Genomic DNA, 16,298 nt, shown 5'->3' with positions numbered 1-16,298 from the left:
GAGCGCCAGTATCGATCGACCGGTCGAACTTCCATAAACCGCGACGTTTTAATAAAGCCCCATGCAACGCTCGTATTCCGCGCGTTTTATTATTACTACGCTGTAAATCTATCGGTCGGTATGTATTGGCATAGGTTGATTTTGCGCCGCTTCTACTTCTCTCCTCTCTTCTGCCGGATTTTCCGCAAAGTGTATACGCCTCTCTCTCCCTCTCTCTCTCTCGTCGAACGGTCAGATTCTCTCTAACGCGCGGTCGCCTAATATCGCCGATTTTACGAGCAAGCGATATCTTTTACCACGCGATGCGGTATACTTTTGGGCTTGTCGTTTTCATGAAAGAAACGCTCCTCGACCGTGTGGCGTGACCCTTTTTGGATACACGCGAGATATACAGCCGCAATAACGGCGAGTTCCGCGTATAAATCTGAATACCTACACGAAATACCTAAATCTTCCCGATAAACCCGTGCCCCCTCTTGTTCCGCGCCGTTCGGCTCGCAACAACATTTACTTCGGGACCACCGCGAACTTTTCGAATCTGAAGTACCTAAGCAATCTCGATATCTGTCTCGAAATCTCTCCCTTCAAACATGATCGATCGACGTGAATCTTTCTCTAACGGTCGATTCCAAACGACATTCCCTTTGACGTTCAGATTCGAGGAAACTTGAAACGGCCTCTAAGCGAGAACGAGCCGCCGATCGATCGACAGGACTTAATTCTTAATCGTAATAACATTACGTATTCATAGGAGGCTGGTTTGTCCTTTTTTTAGCCCTACTTTACCCCCGTTTGGTGGCGTATAGGCCTACGACCAAGAGGAGCATCAACGTTCCAGCTACATGTACCTCTACGTAATAATACCCGGACGTATATAGAGAAGGCGGCAGCTAGTGGTCCCGTGGAGTCCATGAATAAATTTCGAATTAACTTTCGAACGGTTTTCGCGTTATACGAGGCGCGACGGAAGCCCTCTTCAATCTGGTCGGCTCCTTGGAGGCAGTCGTTATAATGCCAATGGCTCACTCCCGTGCCCTTCCCTCGCACAAAGAGCCACTGTGTGGCAAACTGGCAGCTACCTGACAAAGAAACGACCTCCTCTTCATCGAATCCAGGAAATTTTCCCGCTCCGAGTCGCTGGAATTCCTGCTGAATATGAAGCTCCGATTACGTACTTAATACAATTGTTATCGATTCGAATTAAAATTTAACGACAAGTTCCAAGTCCCCTATTTTAAGAAGAATCGCCAGGTAAAATCTAAAGTTGCCGCTTAATATAAAGGACCGCCTAACGAACCGCCTGCGAATTTTAATCGAAGGCAATTCACAAATGTAGACCATCAATAACCGAAGCTCCAAATTAACCGCGCTTTCTTTCCACTGTGCCGTCATAAATCACGGGTATTCAGACTCCCACTACGTTTAACAAGTGGCCTCCACCATTCTTCTCGCGTTAAAAGAGAGCCGCTGGTCGAATCGGCAGACTCGACCGGCTCGATTATCGAACCGTTGCTTTGATTCGCTCGAATTCGCTCTTCCAAACCGACCGAGAACGTTTGCCCCGCAGGTATCTGGAAAACAAGATATTATCGGTTCGTGGCGGAGAAACAGCGCGGTGTTCTTCGTTTCCACGCAATTCCATCGGTCGGAACAAAGTGTAATGCCGCTTGCGAGTAGTCCGTGCGCTTGCACGCGCAATTACTGTTACGTGTATCGACGTTACGAAGAAACAGAGAAAGGAAGGAAGAGAAAGAGATCTGCGGGTAAAAGGAGCGATACAAGGGGGCTACACATCGATTCGAGGGATTCGACGTCTAACGTCTGTTCTTCTTTCAAAGAAATACCCGTTTGTCGAAAATCGAGCGATTTTTCGCTCGTTCCTACTTTCATCGAGACGTGAAAATTGAAACTAAGCTTTCGCTTTTCCACGGATGAAGATGCCACAAGATATATAAAACCTTAACTCTTTCGTATTCATGGACGAAATGTCTGAATTTATAAAAGATGGAAAAATACCTGCTGTCCAAAAATATCGAAAAATATCCACTATCGTTCGTAGCATCGTATGAAGAATGTCGCGTCGCGAGATTCGTATCTCGTGCACAGATGCAAAAGGGTTAAGATGCAAAGAGGGATCCGTTGGAGAATTCTCAACCGATACGCGACTTCCACATCAGACTGTACACGCATCGATAAGGCTCGCGTCTCTTCTCCTTCGCGCCGCTCCGTTTCCTCCGACGTTTCTCCCCTTTTTTCCGCGAGCCAACTCGCCTGTATCCTGGTTATGTATTATTTATGGCCCGACAGATCCCCGTAGAACGAAACCGATTCTTTCTCCGCGCGGACGGACAGCCGGCTCGTCGATGTAATTTATTCGACACCCTGTATGCAAACGCGGGTCCGATAGCTCGTTCAAATTCCGCGAGAGACGAGCCAGCCCGCCGAAAACAACTTCTTCGATTACGCGACACCGATGCGTTTCTCTTCCTTCTATAAATCTTCCTTCCAGATTCTATTTGTCGTTCGATCGCGAATCGCGCGAAGATCTCAATGATTTACGTGATACGCGAGCTGATTCCTAGCTGTTCCGACAACCGACATAGGAACGCGAAACGTAGACTTACGTGTTAATCCTTCAATTATCGATTAAAAAGAAAGGAAAGGGACGGAACAGGGTTAACGATTATAAAATATCGACGATCTTCGAATGAAACGCAAGAATCGCAAGAAGGATCTGGTTGAAACGGCCAGTAGAAAAGGCAGAACGATCGAATGACTACCTGGACGAGGAACGCAAAGCAACGAATTTTCTAGATCAGGCGCACGAGCAAAAAGAGCGAAAGATATTTCTATTTCTCATTCTATCTGTTGGTCGTGTTGCTTGCCGTGCAATTTCTGTGACGATCGTTCGCGTACACTCAGCGAAATAAAGGACGTTTCACGTGGAGTCGCGTGCGAAGAAACTATCCCGTGGATACGTGACACGAATACATCGCCGATGCTAATTGCGGGTAGAAAACCTGTGTACCGGGCCCCGCCTTGAAAACGCCACGGGAAATATCCACACAGAGAGGCGGGGGAGACGAAACTGGCGAACTGAAAAACGCGGCGAACCCTTTTGAACGCAGCCACGCAATTACGAGTTCCCCCATTTGGTCAAGGAAGAGCATCCAGGACGAAGGACAATAGGAGGAAATTTACCGAGTGCCTGATGAATGAAATTCACGTACGCGTGCGAGGAAAGTAACTCTAAAATCAAGTTGACGAATATTTTTCCGAAAGTCACCGGTGACCAATCGCGTTGAAATTTGATGGACAGCAGAGTTTACCATAGCAGATTACTGTTTGTAATGGATAAAGGAAGGATAAATCGATAACATTTCGTAGTAAAATAGATCCTATGAAGATAAAAGTTAATCCTCGAGGCAGAAAGTTGCCGGTAGCCAAGTTATATAAATTTCACGGGATATCATTGCATATGGTACAGTCGAAATTCCCTGTAGAGGTGGGGAAACTTAGTCGAAACCCGAAGAAACTTTCGCGACCCTTTCTCGTGTCTAAAGCAATACGCGAGTGCCGAACTTCTGCACGCGTTTGAGTACGACTGGCGAACGTTTGCCAGATTGCGAGCACACCAGCCTCGAGTTTTATGGTCGCGGGTTGACCCGATGTTTCGCAGTACCCGCTACAACCAACTAATCTTCTAATAATCGAACCGATATCGCCGAACGTCGAGAAAATCGTCCGTCTTTCGCTCTGAGAAACTGTTCGTATTTTACGAGCGGCGCAAGGGGGAAAGCTGCCATGGAAATCGTGCGAAGCGACGATATCGCGCAGACACGAGAAAAGCAGACACAAGAAAAAAAGAACAGAAGGAGAGAAACAGGTTGAAATAAACGAACGAATTAAAATCTTATGCGTATTTAAAAATTGAGATATTTGGAAATCTTTATACTTTTGAAATTTGAGTATCTTGGGTGCTTGAAAATTTAAGTACAGGCGTCCCCGTATAAGACGATACTTTTATAACAAGATTTAAGAATTTGGAAAATCGCCATAGAAAACGGCATATAATGAGAATTGTCACGTGCAAGCCAGGGACAAACTGAATGAACTTCGAAAGTATCTGTTTTCGTGTTACAAGGTTATATTTGCGACGGGGATGTGACGAGAGGAAGCGCGTTGCCACTTTCGACAGCTCGTCCCATTTTCCAAATGGACAGAGGCCAGGTCGCCGTCGACGAAACCAAGGAACCGCATCATCGATATCTCTAAACTGTCGCGCTCGTTAAAATGATTTGTCACAGGCGACAGACTCGCTTATCGGGATTCCAAAATTGGCAAGGACGTATCTACTGCAACTACGCGATGTCCTTGGCACGCACGACAGTTAAACGGGAACATGAGTCACTACGACACATGTTTGCTTCCGAACTATATCACTGGGACGGAATGCCAAATAACAGTTCGTAAATCGTAGTATATCGTTAACGACATTGCTCCGTTGAAAACGGTAGTTAACGGAGATTAAATGACGACGATACTTCGGACGCAAGTATTCCGAGTAAACGTTTACTCGCGCAATCAGTTAAATTATCTTGACTTTCTTTGTTACAATTTGAGATAAGGAAAAATTTACCGAACAGCGAGAAACCGAGGCAAGCAGCAAGGACAATTATCAGAGTTAATCGGCGTGATTTGGCCATCGAGCCGACTAAGCATCGTTAAGGGACATTAATAATCATTAAGAAGGCACTTGACCGTTTCCGGTGTAGGTCAAGATGCACTTCGAGGTAATCACTCGAAACCATTAGACTACGTAAGTCGATTAGACGATGATACGAATAATATACGCGACGTTTCACTCCTCCGGGGTTTAGTCGAGAAACGGGAGCAGAGCTATCGAATTTCGAGACCGCAGATCTCGGATTTTTCCGTGGAAATTAATTTCACACAGAGGCATCAAAGAATCGGCGATCGTTAGATCTCGAAGTAGCTGGATCGATCACAAAGCTCCCGCCAAAAATTCCTTCTCGCTCGATAGGATCGAATTTCAACGAGCTATACCTAACCAGACCTCCCAACAAAAATCCCAACTACATTTTCTTATATTCACGATGTCGTGAATCATCCGGTGGTATTTGAACACGTCCCTCAAGATATCTGTCACGTACCGTGGCTGGCCGTATATACCGAACTGCGGATTCGATTCCACCGTTCGTTTATTCTACATTCGGTATAACGAACATGGCTGCTTTTTCTTATTCGTCGGAATCCTCCATTGTTCAATAACAATGGCTGAATTTCCGTAACCAGATATATACGTTCGAACGTGTAAAAGGCAGTAATTTTAATTTGTATATTGAAATTTAAAGATGCAAAACTATACTGAATAAATATTAATAAAGATATCATATGTCACGCAAGTCTAATTTTCGAAACCGATAGCTATGAAAATGTCGTATTTCAAGAGCTGGAATACACGCAGATAGAAAATGTTTCATTTGTAAGGTTAGGTGATACTGTCGATCGCAAAGAGCGCGAACGTTCCATAATGCGCAGACGTAAAAATATCCCTAATTTAGTGAACCGTGATGCAACATTGCACAAAAAAGGAGAAAAAAAGAAAATAGCTTCGACTATAGACTCACTGTGTTCTCCGGTGTAGCAAAGGTTCAATGACCATAGATAAAACGTGCAGCTGTATACCGTCGTAAAATCGGAAACCAGGCTCGCATAGTTCGAAAGGCAACCGGAAGGTGAAAAGCGAACGCAGGCTTTCGAGATCCGACATGGAAGCCGGATTATAAGCGGCATTCGACCATTGGAAATTAACGCGTTTGATTGTCGCGCAATCGAAACTGACAGCGAAACCATCCGACAACGGATACGTACAACGCGCAGCTTTCATGCGCATCGTGAAAACTAAATTTCTCGATCGACCGTGTCACGTGAATCGAAAAAACGCGGGAATGGATGATTATCGATTGCAAAATATATACGTGTTCGTGATTGACAGCTTGTCAGACGAAAGCTTGAGAACAGCAGCGAATACGTTTCGACCAACGAGCGAGAATGCAAATCGATGTACTATTGGTCTTCGTAGATGAAATTTGATTTACAAAGTAAGCTAAGTAAGTAATTTCAACGAACTACCATATCTTTTAATATTAACGAACAAATACATACGGTGTGGCATAGACAATCGAATCGACGAGAGGCGTGTTACGTACATGCAAATCGATGCGTTCCGCATAATTCGAGTTTTTTCATTTTTATCGAATTCGAGCCGTAGTTACGGTCAATTACAATCGTTAAACATTGTTTTGTTATAATGTAATGGGTAGCGCTCACGAAGCGCGCCCGTAGGCGAGTGCGCGGCTTGCATTTTGCATAAATTACCTATATAGTTGTGTCTGGTTCGCGTGGTTGCTCGGCGTTATTGTCAAAATAATGCGGGAGCAGGTTGCCGCTGCAGGCTTGATAAAACAAATAGACCCTCGACACGTGAGTTGTATATTCGACCTTTTCCTGCTCTCTGAACGCCCAATTGTTTCCCGCGAACACGGAACTAAACAAGAAGAGAAGAAAGGTTGGCTGCACTTCCCATACGAAACGAGACCTTATCCGTATGACGTTTAATGCGTATCGTGGTAATGGAATCGAAAATAAACCGGAAAAATAAATTACCTTAGAGAAATTAAGAACCTTGCTTGGTTGCGTGTTTCGTAACGTATATATGCAGAAGTTGGTACTACTGTGGGGGTAGCTTTTTATGGGTCTGCATGCGATATATACATGTAACTCTTTATAATATGTATGAATCCATGATTAAAATTTATATTCGAAATAGGAAATACGTTACATGATATTACACATTGCATTTTCATTTTCATCGATCATCGATCATAAATAGAATTCCTTGAAATTACCGGTTCTTAATTACTACGTTCTAAAAAGAACAGATCTTGTAACGACGCTTATTCGTTGACAAGCAACGAGTTAGTTTCTAACAAAATGTTCCCAGTGTGTTCTGTGGAAACAGTTAATACATGTAATTTTGTAAGAAGTAAATGATTGCTCCTTCTCTTGTAGAACAGCCGGAGGGGCGGAAAAAAAAAGAAGAGCGAAGAAGCGAGAAAAATGTAAATAATCGGGTATACCAAACGTAGTGTCGTTCTCTTCATCATCGTTTATTAAAAACACTAGATCAGAGGAACAATGCAAATGATCAGGTTATGAAATGTTCTTTTCCTGCGTAATCCCTGTGGCTAATGTTTGAAAAACGAATGTCGTGATGAATGACTTTAGCCAAAAATATTGTTCAATTGTCAAATAATGCTTAAATTTTCAAGTCTTGAAAGGAGATTAGCAAAGATTTTTACATTTCAAAAACGTGTTGTCGAAAAAGCTATTGATTTAACAAATATTTAACTTTCACGCTTCAAAAAATAATCGTTAAATTACTCGTATTTATTTCTCACATTCTTTTGCTTCACTTCTGATTATAATGAGATGTAAATGTGTACGTTATATCACATAACGCGTTAACAAACGAAAATTGTTGCTTGACATGCACCTCTCCATAGCCCATAGTGAACATAACGGGTGATTAAAAATGTCATGGAAGTTATTAAATGAAAAATGGCTTAGCAATTTTCCTGTTTGCGAAACGAACGAATCGAGACAGGCGATCAAATCGAACGTGACAGGACGTAACGAGTAGTCAACTTGACATTGAGAAATTTGACCGATTACGAAAAAGAATCAAGCGCATTGAGGCAGAAGGTATCAAACTACTTATGGTAATTTAAAACAAGTTTGGACCAAGGGAAAATATGTATGTCGTTGCGCATTACTACTGGTGTGCCTAAGGCGTGGACAAAAGATGAATTTGAGACCGATGACCTTTCTCCTCGAGGAGAAAGAGAGACAGGTCAAGAAAGATCATTCGAGAAGGCTCCGTTAGTTGATCAAGCGCGAAGGCTATTTAACATTCCGTGTTTGGAAGGACGCACTTTAGGAATCGCAGATGTTCAACGGACTGGCAGTGCTAGTTTTCAAACTTGTTCTCGCTGCTCTCGCTTGATCTTTCCGTTTCACGCTCCTTCCCAGTTCTTGCTCTCTCGCTCTCTCTCTCTCTCTCTCTCTCCACCTCTTTCACTCTCTCTCTCTCTTTCTCTCTCTCTCTCTAACTCTTCTTTTTCTCTCAATGTGTTTTTTTACATGAAAACCTACCCGAGAAAGGCTATCGTGTGGCACGATTCCGGTCAAGAAGAGTTCAATCACGGAACACAGCTCGGTCTCAGACAGAAATATTCTAATCGAGAGATGACAGCTTGTACAACAAGTAGGTCATACATAGAACAGGGAATGAAGGAATCGACAGGATCTTCTAGGGACGATATAACAGTTCAATATGAAAGTGAAACAACATGTATGGAACGCGATCCCGCGTGTTTATGTCGGCGGAACTCACCTTGGTTCGACTGGGACTGCGGTAACGGCTCGTAACGATTTGAAACGAGCGCACTGAGTCCACTCCATGCCTGGTACACACACGGCCACTATCTTCTCAGCTGCTTTTTCCTCTGTTTTAATCTGTTCGAACACTCGTGGACATGCTGCCTCTCGTTCAACGCAGATAAAGATTGTCGGCGCACACTAATACTCGACGGTCACGACGCTGAGGCGCGAAAAACGCGAAAATCCGACGGATCCGCGGTATAATGTCACGAAATACGTACCGAGTCGGCAAACGTCGAGCCGCGACGGTGGCGTCTACCTGCGTCAAGCGGTTTAACTAAACTCTCTAGCCACTAACACCTGGGGATATTTCCCCAACCGACATTTAACTACACTCTTCCGTTCTTTTTAAATTTAAAAAGACGTTATCTTTTCAGTTAAAAGTTCCTCAATTTGTCATAGAATTTCTTACTTTGTAAATGTATTCTTTATTTTACAAATAGAGCAACTTTGGAATGCAGAATTTATTTTCGATGATAATATTTAAATTTAAGTGCTTATATTTTTGCTTTGGTCGAATAAAATGATTGCGACTGTATTTTATTAAAAAAGTTTATTTTATGTAAACATTTTATAATATATTTTTGTATTGCTCGTATGATAAAATTTGTAATAATTTATTCTTGTAAGTCGGGTTCAAAATATCGTGCAATTTATTTTCAAGAGTAGGTATGTAATTTTCATAATTCTTCACGAGCGTTCTAAACGAAATGGATTTTTGAAATTGGACATTCAAAAGTGAATTGACCCAATTTATAGCGTCATCTGGCAATATAATGTCTATATAACACTTCATATTTTTTATTAAAAACTCAGCACATGTCCTTGATACCTCCAAAGGTTCAAAGAAGTCATAATTTGTACATTTGTTGAACACCTTAAAATGAATAACATTACATTTACAGTATCTTTTACATTTTTAATACTTTAAATAATATTTACTTACATCTGTATCGTCCATTTCGTAATCTATATAATCTAACAATGCAGTACTCCAATAAAAAAGCGCAATACACATATACTCAGGATGTTTATTACGTATATTGCATTCTAAGAATTTGGAAAGTAGTAAATTCATATATGAACAATCATTAATCACTGTACAATGTACCGGAACATGATCAACTAAAGAGAATGCTTCATTTCGTATTTCGCGATTATTGTCCAGTAACAATTGTAATACTGTTGTCCACCACTGAATCTGTACATCTGTGATCATATTTAATTAGGATTGTATACATAAAAATACTTTAACATTTCATAACTTACATTGATACTCTTCACATTTATAACACGCTAGGAAAAGACCCTCCATTATTTCAAATGCAGATTTTCTAAAATCTCCACTCAAACTTGTGATCCATAGATTATCGCAGAAGCTACTATATACATCAGTTGTACACTCTAAATTAATTGCTCCATCATGCTTGTTAAAAGAAGCTAAAGTCACATATGATTTCCCCAATAATCTTAAGTAGCAGTCTCTCTCATAGTATCCACTTTTATTATCCTGTAGACGTATTTCATTTAACACAAATTTACAAATTTCAATTCTTCTCATGAAATCAGAGGATTCAGTTTGATTAATGCATGTTAGGCTACTGTAGAGGAAATCAAATATCGCATCTTGCAATTCTGGACTATACTTATAAAAACATTCTATAGAGTTGCGAATTTCATAGAAACCATAATTTAATAATGTTTGTAATACATCTCTGTATTTCACTTCATTAATGATTTCTGAAATAATTGACCATGCAGCAATTTGCATTTCAGGAACTTTTAAATTATGCAAGCATATTTTGATTACTATGGACTGTTGAATTAGCGAAGTTTCTCTCGCTATTGATCGAATGAATCTAATTACTGATAATTTATACACCTCTCGCGCAGGTCCTTGTTTTAATTTGTCACCTAATAAATGTGAAATTGCGGTATATAGCATCGGCAACATTCGTATCGCATACCTGCAATTGAAACGATTTTTTGTATTTTGTTAATAATTCAAAACTTTTAATATTAATTTCCCTTACGTTCTATCTACTTCACATATTTTATTGCAAACATTTACATAATGTGCAGCCAATAAAAAACTTGGCGGTTTTGAATTTTTTCGCTCCAGATTTTCTATGATCCAAACTGTGTGTTTAAAAAATTCATCCCAACTTACATCAACCAATTCAAACGATTTAAAATTGAAATATATTAGTATTTCATATATCTATAACATTTAAAAAATATTTACAAATTAATTAGTATTAAAAAAAAATCAATTAGTATTTTAAAGAAATGTTCATTACTGATATGCATACTTGCAACATATAACCATGTATTAAATTTAAAGATGAATAGTTGGTCCCTGCAGATATTATATTCTCAATTATTTTTGTTAAAGCATATTGAACAGATTGTGTTGTTAATAAAGGTACAAGTGCTCTGGCTGCTAATTTACGTGTTTCGAATATCGCACTTTTTGCGCATTGTATAATTAAATCTATAAGATCATTGACCTGAAATAGACGTATAGCTTTTGTCATGAAACTTCTAAGTACGAGCATGTGAGTAGCACTGTTTGTCTGTGTAACAGGGGAAAAACAAGTTATTTAAATCCTTAGTCATGATATTTCAGAAACATGAGAAATTATCGGTTCGTAGAATAATTAAGAAACAAAAAGTGATTTGTAGTTATAGATATACTTTATATTTCTGGTGGAGTTATATTCTTCATTTCATCACAACTTCCACTATCATAAGGAGTTTCCGCTTTCTAGTACTTGTACAAGAAGGCTTTTAATGCCATGAGGAAAGAGAGAGAATTTCGAAGACTATTTCGTGATAGTAGGAACAAAACCGTTGACTATTCGCAATTATATATACTCGTCCGTTGCTGCAGCCACTAATGATACAAAGACGGTATAATAAACCTTTGATACCATGGCGAACACAGATCAAACATGCCAATACGAAAACATTATCGTTCAGGGGCATGCATAATCTGCAAATTCATGGTCACATATACGCGACAGGTAGACCGTACGGTAAAATTAGTACGGTCGCGTATAAGTAACCATAGTACATAAAGAGTTAAGCTAAATTACCGTATGAAACACGTATAATTACCTTCCGTTGAATATCGCTAGGTTCCGTATTATTATTACAGTATAACCGTGATAGTAAAAGCAATATCGATTGTATATCGGCTTTTATAAGAGTATCATCCATTGCCACAAATGTTTGCAATTGATCCAAAATGAAAGATAATAGATTAGAATATTTTTCAGAAAATACTCTATAATTCATTTTATTATCTGTGGTAAGATTGATATGGTCTTTCGTTCTTTGAACACCAAAGATTCTAGTAATAAGTGCACTAAAAAGTAATGTTGCTGCGTTTCTTTCCTGTAAGGGACAGCATACATTTTTTATTTCATTTTCGCATTATAGAAGAAGTTTACTTACCGCCCATGTTGCAGAATCGTAACTTTTAAATGCCGCTATTAAACCATCTTCAACATAATTATTTACTACTTCTGCAAGATGAGAATGTCGAAAAATTGCTCTTAAGATATTTAGAGCATGTGTTTTAATTTCCGTGACTTGAACGATATTTTCGTTTACAGGACAATCATCATTGTACTTTAATGTAGCAAGTGAGTTCTCATAATGTGTAAAAACAGAGTTTGAGTATATCAGTTGTTGCACTTTTTCCCATAGATTTTCACTTTTCAATTGTGTAAGTCCTAACAGAATTTTTATCACTGAATCAAAGGTTGTAGTTTTTGTATCTTTGTATCGACGAGGTTCTGTAGATAGTAAAGCCTGTTAAGTAAGATTCATATGAATAAGATTCATAAAATAATGTAAAAAAATAAATCAGGACTGAAATATTTGATCTCATTTACCTGTATCATAAATGGTACTCCTACACTTCTTCTGGTTGCACACAATTTTGAGTTCTCTTTAATTCCCGTGATGGAAATCAAAATTTGATGCAACCACAATTTAGGTAATTCATTTAGATCTGTTTTACTTAAACGCCATAGTCGAGAACACAATTGGCTGAATCCTACATGAGCTTGTTCAAATGCTCCTCTATGCTTTGTTTCAGTAAGCAAGGAAACAAAATGTTCTCCTATTTTGATAATCTGTTAAAAATTTGCTTTGTCTTATTTTCTTCTAAAGAAATAACCTTTTAATACAAACTGTGAAATTTTACTTGCTCTTCATTTAACAAATTTATGGAAGGATTGTCTTCGCATATAGGTGCCTTAGTGGAAAGCAAACCAAACAATAAGCTAACTTCCTTTACAGTACGCCAAGAACAAAGCAACACCATTTGTGGTGTTACTATTTGCTTATCAGGCACAGAATTACATAATTCATTAATAGCTTGTGAATTCAAATCCATTGGTAAATGTCCCTCTGGTGAAGAATTATTTACTATTAAAGAAACTGCATGACTGCATTCAAAAGATATGGATATCAATTCTGTTACAGTGCTCTGCCACAAACATTCTTTCCCAGCATTCTCCAAATTGCATTCATATAACAAATTTCTTATACAGAAAAGATAGCCATACAAAGAATGTTTAATAACAGTTTTCACTATATTCTCTTTTGCTAGAGTCAAGGAATCCTACAAAAATAATTTATATAGCTATCTGCGTAAGATAATTAAGTCATATAAATAGGCACAAATACCTTCAACTTTTTCAACAAAATTAGTATCAGTTGTAGTATTGTTGCTTCTTTTATATCTTCAAACTGTATTATTAGATCTAAATGATTTTCAAGTACTTTTTGTACAATAGGTGACAGTATACTAACTTTCAGCATATATACAGCTGTAATAGTATCAATAGGTCTTACACTATTGCCTAATTCAATAGCAACCATGATAATATCACGAACACGACCTTCATTATTTAATTGCAATAAATTTGGATGTATTGATTTTATTAGATTGAAAGCCATTACTTTATTTGTTTCATATGTATCTAATAACATTAGGTTAAATATTGCTTCCACTTGCTCAGCCTTCCAAATAACTTGTTTAAATTCATTATCTAATAAATCTCTCATTAGGATCAATATCTGTAGAGAACACTGCCTCCTATTGTATGTTGCATCAGGGCTACATATGCACATCTGACGTAGAGATTCAAATTTACAACTATACATGTTTATATCACTTTCTAAATTGCAAGATGTTTTATATGATTCATCCATCACTTCTTGTTTTATCTCTGATGAACTACGGTTTTTTTTATAATGGTTTCTCATTTTTTCTTCTTGTGCATATTGCCGCCTCATAACAGCTAAGCTGTCCTTCATTCGCTTTAAAGTCTACAAAAACAAATTTATGTTTCATAGGAAGCTTAGATCTCCATTATAGTGATCTTACCTTTTTTATTAGAGGAACAAATTCTATATTTTCTTTAAAATTGACTTGTAGAAACAGGATGATTATATCAAGTTCTTGAGATGTAAATTTTAAAGTGCTCTTCTTTGATTCTACTATAAGGGCTAGTGTATTTAATTTTATCTAAAATAAAGGTTAACATTATATAATAAACGGACGAAATTGTTTAAAAATTTATATTTTATAAATTAGTACCTCTTCATCATAATGATAAACATAATGTTCCAAACTATCATACATGATACAATTTCTCCAATATTTATTATTCGAGTTAAGAAGCTTCTCCTCAGTGTCTAATTCACCATTACGTTTCAATATTAATAAATCTTTTAATTGCCTCTTTATTTCTTCTGATGTAAACATGTTGTTTCCCTCTCTTTCGTATTAAATCCCAGAACACATGTACTACCCCAACAGATCTCACAAAGGACATAACCTAACAAACACGATGTTGGTACCCCGCTGGGGGTAGCCACCCACATGCTATATTAGTATATCGCTATAATATTTTACCAAATGTCCTACTGGACAAATTGTAAAATTTGAATAAATAAATAAAAAAAAAAAACATGTACTATATCACTGTTGAGGTTGTGGATGATAAATTTCCTCACCTGAAGGAAAATACATATACAGACGAGGTATAGATATATATTTTCTCTCTGCTATAGAATAGACGTGGCATGCAATGCTTTTTATATCTTCAATCAATGATACATATTGCAGTATTACATACACGATCGTACATATACAGAGGTCCAATACTTGTCCAATTTTTTATGCGGAATGTTATTATTCCGATCTGTTATGATACATTTTAGTTCCTTTATTAGCCGCATGGCATTATCACAAAGTTACTTTAGTGCGCATGCTCATCGTTATTTACACTTGATGTGACTTCTGCTGGAGAGGGAATTTCCTCTCTACTTTTACGATGTCATGAATGACATCACTGAATGTTAGAGCAACACACTTTATTGTTGACAGAAAAATCATAATTTTATGTCGCGTAGAAACGTACCATAAAAAATTTTAAAAATTTAATTAAAAGTTTACAAAAAGTTTGGTTATAGCTATAGTTTAACAAAAAGTGTTAGTTCAGGGTAAGTTTCTTAAAATGAAAAAAGGCAAAAGATCACAGCGCAGTGCCACAGAGAAAAACTTTGAAAATTCTCCCTTAGTTTTGAACGCTATAACATTAAGCTTTTAAATGTTTTTGAACATGCTACTCCTTATCAAGAAAATAGATGGTTTTTATCGCGTTCTTACACATCAAAAGAAAAGTTCATAAAAGAATGTTGAATATATAGTATATTTGTATTGTATTGGGTTGGCAATTAAGTGATTGCGGATTTTGTCATTAGGTGACATTGTCAAAATCCGTAATCACTTAGTTGCCAACCCAATACGTGCGAGAGTGAGGGAACGTAGAGCGAAAACACACATAAGTATGTATTCCCTCCTTGGTATGCATGCGAGTGTCGCATGATGCCCTAGGACTCCGTTGAGACAAAAGGGAAAAGTGCAATGAGAAATTTCGTGACCTAGGCCTCCGACGAGTAACCCACGTGGCGAGCTAAGTTATGTGAATATTAGAATAAAGTTCTTTGTAATACCTCAAAAAATCCTTTCCATACTTTAACAACGAATATAAAAGGCTCTACTACAGAAATACAAAAGCTAAAGAACTTTATCTCCTGATTTTAATTGAACTCGAAAAAGCGAAATTAGGGGGCAATGTTGATAGCTTAAAAAAGTTAAATAATTTTATTGATTGTATATATTAAAAATACTAACTTAGTTATCTTAGCTTGTAAACACAATAAAGTAAAAATTTTAGAATACTTATTTGGTAATGACAGTAACATTCTAAATAATCTATCCGTTGATATTGGGAAGAGCACTGTGCTACCAAATGATGAAAATGAAGTATGCCATAATACATTTTATTATGCTATACGTTCAGGCAATATTCATCTTCTTGGTACGCTCGTCAATAAATGGCCAGGTAATTATTTTGTTATTCATTTGGGAGAATTGGATGGAAATCTTTCTATACCTTATGAAGAATTAAAGCTAAGGGATGTACCATTGTCAGAAGAAATAGAAATTTTTGTTGAAAATACATTAATAAACTACTGTATCTTCTCTAATACTTATGGACAATATCAAAGCTTTAGGAATAATGTTATAAATATCAAAGAACGGATTGAATTAATACTTCAAAACATTAGCCTGTTAAAAGCAAAATATGCAAACACAGAAATAGTAGATAAAAAGTCTTTACTTATAGCAAAATTTATAGCACAAAATATTCATTTATTAAAACGACAGTTGGAATCAATCTATG

General features: G+C 37.8%; 2 protein-coding genes and 1 long non-coding RNA gene across 10 annotated transcripts in view; 1 reads left to right on the top strand and 2 right to left on the bottom strand.

Moving 5' to 3' along the window:
- The window catches only part of LOC126866513 (uncharacterized protein CG43867), a 98,968-nt gene extending 90,196 nt beyond the window's left edge, over positions 1 to 8,772 (bottom strand). For 5 of the 8 annotated variants that reach the window (XM_050620162.1, XM_050620164.1, XM_050620166.1 and 2 more), the window contains exon 1: positions 8,480 to 8,772. The gene's annotated coding sequence lies outside the window, so the exon portion shown is untranslated. Of the gene's footprint in view, positions 1 to 6,402; positions 6,572 to 8,479 lie in introns of all 8 variants that reach the window. The other 3 variants (XM_050620168.1, XM_050620169.1, XM_050620163.1) reach the window with 2 other exon arrangements.
- Positions 8,773 to 9,068: 296 nt separating this feature from the next.
- LOC126866516 (thyroid adenoma-associated protein homolog) lies at positions 9,069 to 14,573 on the bottom strand. The gene is made up of 12 exons (XM_050620183.1): positions 14,144 to 14,573; positions 13,931 to 14,071; positions 13,228 to 13,872; positions 12,743 to 13,162; positions 12,429 to 12,671; positions 11,986 to 12,345; positions 11,647 to 11,925; positions 10,839 to 11,036; positions 10,560 to 10,747; positions 9,796 to 10,493; positions 9,473 to 9,735; positions 9,069 to 9,403 (listed from the first exon to the last, which is right to left on the bottom strand). The coding sequence occupies exons 1-12, from the start codon at positions 14,309 to 14,311 to the stop codon at positions 9,098 to 9,100; spliced, it is 3,909 nt and encodes a 1,302-aa protein (XP_050476140.1). The 5' UTR covers positions 14,312 to 14,573; the 3' UTR covers positions 9,069 to 9,097.
- Positions 14,282 to 14,724, top strand: LOC126866537 (uncharacterized). The gene is made up of 2 exons (XR_007689910.1): positions 14,282 to 14,416; positions 14,569 to 14,724. It is a non-coding gene; the product is annotated as an uncharacterized LOC126866537 (long non-coding RNA).
- The last annotated feature ends 1,574 nt before the right edge of the window (positions 14,725 to 16,298 follow it).

Source organism: Bombus huntii, chromosome 6 (genome assembly GCF_024542735.1).
Source record: "Bombus huntii isolate Logan2020A chromosome 6, iyBomHunt1.1, whole genome shotgun sequence".
Lineage (NCBI taxonomy): Eukaryota > Metazoa > Arthropoda > Insecta > Hymenoptera > Apidae > Bombus > Bombus huntii.
Note: the sequence above shows the minus strand (reverse complement) of the source record. Positions and strands in the feature narration are given on the sequence as shown.